General features: G+C 34.4%; 1 protein-coding gene across 2 annotated transcripts; it reads left to right on the forward strand.

The window, feature by feature from the left end:
- The first annotated feature begins 205 nt into the window (after positions 1–205).
- GGT4 (gamma-glutamyl transpeptidase 4) lies at positions 206–5,457 on the forward strand. 2 transcript variants are annotated; one of them, XM_068647399.1, is made up of 8 exons: positions 206–299; positions 814–1,016; positions 1,975–2,312; positions 2,458–2,976; positions 3,575–3,813; positions 3,917–4,181; positions 4,504–4,641; positions 5,054–5,457. In XM_068647399.1, the coding sequence occupies exons 2-8, from the start codon at positions 926–928 to the stop codon at positions 5,324–5,326; spliced, it is 1,863 nt and encodes a 620-aa protein (XP_068503500.1). In that variant the 5' UTR covers positions 206–299; positions 814–925; the 3' UTR covers positions 5,327–5,457. The 2 variants fall into 2 exon arrangements, with proteins under 2 accessions (XP_068503500.1, XP_068503499.1); XM_068647398.1 differs by lacking the exon at positions 206–299 and having other exon boundaries at positions 641–1,016.
- The last annotated feature ends 301 nt before the right edge of the window (positions 5,458–5,758 follow it).

The raw sequence follows: 5,758 nt of genomic DNA on the forward strand, positions 1-5,758 counted from the left end.
AGACAAAAAAAGACCCACCAAAGTCACATAAGTTCCAAACACAACAAGTGGTAATTATAATAATGGAATTTGTTGCTTTCACGCAATTGTTAATGGAAGAATAATTTATGTGAAGAACTTTAACTTATAAGATAAAATCTAATAATTGAATACTTCAATCTTCATTTACATATATATCCATGCCTGTTTCAAGAAAATCCATTCTCATAATCATAAAAGTTCTTCTTTCTTTTCTAGTCTTTTCACTGAATATGGACGTGAATCCAGCAACTATTATTTCCAAGCCAACATCATTCTCGGTATGATATAAATTATAATTGCTTCAAAAATAAAAAATGATTTTTTTTTTAATAACCTATGTAGCACAGTGATAAGATACAAACAATGATACAGAGATACGTATAATCTCTAAAATATAGGATACGGAAACACAGATCTATATATTTTATATATGTATGATTTATAATGGATAATAAAGATTTATGTGCACAAATATGTTTCAGTTCTTTTTTGTAGAAATTCAACAAATATTTTTTGAATTTGAATGGTGTTCTACGAGTTTCTTATAAGTGTCGGGTCGATATCCAATACGTGTGTCCAATACACACCCTTATAAAAGAGGTGTCTGAGGCTCAAAGTTAATACCTCATTCTTTATTAAATGCTAATGAACTTTTTTGCACCCTTTTAAATAAACATAGCATAATCATTAGTGCAGATTAATTAATAAGTTAATTAGTACTATGGTATTAATAGCTTTTAATTACTTTACAACACTAATCCTTGATATGATGTGGTTTGTGACATTCATCAGCCAAACCAAAACTGAGCTGAATTCCATTGTATCAATCACAGACGTCAGCATCATGATCAAGTTTTCTGCATAAATATCTTCGTCCTTGAATCTTGTTCAGCTCTCACCACACATGGATTCTCCTTTGCTATTACAATCAGAGGTTTTGCCCCACAAACACCAATGGCTTAAAATCATCTTCTGCGCCTTCGTGGCCACCACAAGTCAGTAGTTCTCTTTCTGATTCATTCACTTCAGATTTTTATATTTTTATTCATGGTATTTCGAGAAATTGTTTTTGCCATAAATTACGTGAAGATGTTGATTTCAATGGTTGAATTGAATGTTTGTTGAAGAAGTTCTCCCATGTCAGAGACCAGATTGAGATGAGCTTAGAATCAAAATATACAGCTACCCTTTTGCATCCCTTCACATGTTCACTGTGTTCATGCCAGGGAAAGTCAAAAGACAGCATTTTGTTTGGGTTGCATGATTACATAAATGAGTTTTGAAAAAAAGTAGGGCTCTTTTACTGATATTGAAAGATAAATTACTTTTGGAGATGGTTTCATCTTTTTCTGAGAATAAAGGATGCCATTTTTATTATTTGTTCTAAAAGATTTTTTTTTACCTATATTATAAGTATCAAAATTTAATTACTTTCTCATTATGATATTTTAAATTCATCACCCTGAAAAATAATTCATAGTTCTGCTCTTGGGTCTGTTATTGAGATTTCTGCTTAACAAAATTATTTGCTCTGTGTGACTGCACATGCTGCATTTGTCAGTAATTTGCTGCAGAATCCTAGTTCAGGACAAAACTCATGAAGTGTTTTTTTTTTATATATATATATATATATATATGTATGTATGTATGTTACTTTTGTAATAATTATTTAAAAAAGTTGAATCTTATATAATTGTAATTGGTTGAGATTCCAAGAAGTTGGGAACCACCAAAACTGAGTTTGCAGAGGCAAATAATATGAAAAAAATAGTAAAGTCTCCTAATTTTTATAGAAGAAGATGGTGTAAACTAGTTGGAATGTAGTGTAGAATCTGGAAAAAGGTATACATAGTGAAATTCTTTGACAAACATCAGATTCACACTAACACAATTAGACTACCACTTTGAGGTTGATAAACCAAATCTGGTGATGCTGAGCACAATTTTTTGCAGTTGTTGGAGTAGTAGTGAAAGAGAACACTAGTTATGGAATAGTATCAGGAGCAGAAAAATATAATGAAGGGATGAGAAGCAGTAAGGGAGATATTGCAGAATCAGATGTGGGAGTTGTTGCAACTGATGATGCTCGATGTTCTGCAATTGGTGTTTCAGTGATTAAGCAGGGTGGACATGCTGTTGATGCTGCAGTGGCGGCTGCATTATGCATTGGTGTTGTTCTCTCAGTATCAAGTGGCATAGGGGGTGGCTCTTTCATGGTTGTTCGATCTTCTTCAACCTCCCAAACACAAGCTTTTGACATGAGAGAAACTGCTCCTGCAGCTGCTTCACAGGTTTGAAGTTAACTCTTTCTGCTAAACCATTAAAGTTTTGTTAAACCTCATGCTTGACATTATCAAAGCAATTGGACAAAATTAACATTTTCATCCACGGAAATCCACAACAGTGTAACTTATGCTTGAGTATATATACAAACAGAATATGTATGAGAAAAATCTGAAGGATAAGAGCTTAGGGGTATTGTCAATGGGAGTTCCTGGTGAATTAGCTGGCCTTCATGCAGCTTGGTTGAAGTATGGACGACTTCCATGGAAGACCTTATTCCAACCAGCAATAGAACTTGCTGAAAAAGGTTTTGTAGTGTCTCCTGCTCTTGGAAATTTCATAGTTACCGATGCCGAAAAGATATTGGATGATCCTGGGTTAAGAAAGCTATATGCACCCAAAGGAGCTTTGTTGAAAGAAGGGGATGTGTGTAAAAATGCTGAACTCGGTCTTACCTTGGAGATAGTTGCAGAGCAAGGGCCACAAGCTTTCTACAATGGTAGCATTGCTGAAAAGTTAGTGAAGGATGTCAAAGAAGCTGGTGGGATTTTAACAATGGAGGATTTACGCAATTACAAGCTGGAAATAGCAGATGCAATGACTCTGAATGTGATGGGATACACCATATATGGAATGCCACCTCCTTCTTCTGGAACACTTGCTCTTTCTCTGGTTTGTAAATTCCTGTTCTCTCTTTTCTGCATGCACTTCCATGTTGTTCTGTAGAAATTGAGACATCCTTTTTAACATCAATACAGAACTCTGCAGCAACTGTTTCTGGTGTCCTTTTGTTTTTGGTTATTAGTTGCATGTAAGTATGTTTTCTTAATTGTATGTGAATAGTTCTAGTTGCTCATTTCTCCATTTCTCCTTTTCTGATTGGTATTTTGTTCGGATGACTTGTTTGAATTTGATTTAAGCTAATTGCTTTTGTTAGTCTCTGGTTGGTTGGTTGCTTGTGAGATTGGGTTGGGTGTCACCTTTAGGTGTTTTTTTGTGTTGTTTGTTTGGTTTGTTAGTTATGTTGTTAAATATTGAAGTAGGTGTTTTCTGTGTTGTTTGTTTGGTTTGTTAGTTATGTTGTTAAATGTTGAAGTTGCGTTTGTTACTGTTTTGGTTTCCTTTGTTAAGTGGTGACTTATCTTCCTCTGTTACAGTGGGTAGTTAGGTGATGTGTGTTTTATTTTCATGATTTGTATAAGGGTTTGACTAACTTTGATGCGGTTATATTTATTCATTTTTTTTTCTGATCCAAAAAAATTTTAAACAGGTTCTGAACATCTTGGACAGTTATGGAGATCCTGATGCTGCAAGGGGAAATCTTGGTGTACATCGTCTAATAGAAGCTCTGAAGTTCATGTTTGCTATTCGAATGAACTTGGGTGACCCTAACTTTGTTGAAAACATTGATGATACTATATCCAAAATGCTTTCTCCATCTTTTGCAAAGGAAATTCAGCAAAAGATTCTTGATAACACTACTTTCCCTCCAGAGTACTACATGAACAGGTGCGATCTACTACTGGAAATTTGAATGAAACCATTCCCTTTTGCAAGATGTGTTGAAAAATCACTAAGTTAACAAAAAGTTATTGATAACCATGTTGGGCAGGTGGAGTCAACTGAGAGATCATGGAACAAGTCATATGTGTATTGTTGATGCTGATAGAAATGCTGTATCACTAACATCAACTGTAAATTATCATTTTGGAGCTGGGTTTCGTTCTGTTTCTACTGGTATTTTGGTGAACAATGAGATGGATGATTTCTCTGCACCCACTGAAATAACCCCTGATAAACTGCCTCCAGCTCCAGCAAATTTCATTGAACCAAACAAAAGACCATTGTCTTCCATGACTCCTCTCATCATCACAAAGGTATTGCTTGCAATTTGCACTGTGAATTGAGAAATGTCACCACTACAACAAATTATACAACTTATAGAGAAATATGTGATGAAATAGAGAAGTAAACACAACAATAATGATACATTGGAAACTTTTGTTCTAGTATACAATATGTGTATGATATGAAAAAAAAGAGTATTTTCGTCATTTAAAAAAAAAACTGAAATTTTAAACAAATAGATGGGGTTATAGACTGCTGTAAGTTTCTAAACACAATTCTAATCAAGAAAAAAAAATTACCTCTTTACATTTGGAGAGTAAGGATTCTTACACATGAACATTCCTCTTGCAGGATGATGAGTTGGTTGGGGTACTTGGAGGAAGTGGAGGAATGAACATTGCTCCAGCAGTGATTCAAATCTTTATTAATCATTTCATCTTGGGAATGAAACCCTTGGATGCAGTTATGAGCCCGAGGATCTATCACAAGGTTACTAACTAGTCTTTATTTAGATAGTTCCGAAGCCTAATCCAACCTCATAAAATCGACTTATGAGATAAGGTTTGCACTCACTTATAAAGAATTAAATGTCTTAGTCTCTAGTCCATATGGATCTCGAACACACACTCCTCACGTCGAAAGTGACCGCTCGTGCATGAGATAACATATTATGGGTGATCCGATGATAAGCCCAACAAATACACGCTAGTATAGGTTTGAAGTGACTCTGATACCATATTAAGATGTTGGAGATCCCACTTCGACTAGAGATTAGAGCATTCCATAGTATATAAGTGTGGATGCAAACCTCACCTATAAATCGATTTTATAAGATTGAGCTAGTTTTAAAGTGCACTTCATATTAGTATTTGAATCTAATTTGGATTTTTATCTCATGCAGCTAATACCAAATGTAGTTCGTTATGAGAATTTGACAGCACTGAATGGTGATCACATTCAGTTTTCGAAAGAAAGAAGGATTTTCCTAGAAGAAAGGGGTCATCAACTGAGTGAGTGTGAAGCACTAGCTGTCACTCAACTTGTGGTCCAAAATCTGAAGACCCCTGTTAAGATGAATAGGAAAATTGGTAAAAACATCAACTTACAATCCAAACATGGTACTCTTATTGCCGTAAGTGATCCTAGAAAGGGTGGATGTCCAGCTGCTGTTTAGTTATATCGATCAATTCAGCATCAAAATTGTACAACACAGACATTTCAGAACAAAATACAAATTTTTTAGGCATGGATCTATACCATGCCAGACAAAGAAAAAAGAAATTGATTAGCTTATCATTCTCCAAACCGTTGAAGACTTAATGGTACTCTGTTTTGCTATCATAATTCATATTGATAAGATAATTATATAAACATATACAAACCTTATCAAATTTTATAAAGTTGAGTAAAAGTTAAAATATATTATATCCAAAATCATGGTCACTAAAACACGAGCAAGAAGTCACAACCTCACTGATAACTACAACCAAAGCTAAGAAAAATGCCTTAGTGTTTATACATCCACGTAAAATACAATTAATGTGTTTGAATACTAGTTCTCGAATATCTAATGAACCCGAACAGAAATGTTTTTGTCTATATGAAT

Source organism: Phaseolus vulgaris, chromosome 4 (genome assembly GCF_051622355.1).
Source record: "Phaseolus vulgaris cultivar YP4 chromosome 4, ASM5162235v1, whole genome shotgun sequence".
Lineage (NCBI taxonomy): Eukaryota > Viridiplantae > Streptophyta > Magnoliopsida > Fabales > Fabaceae > Phaseolus > Phaseolus vulgaris.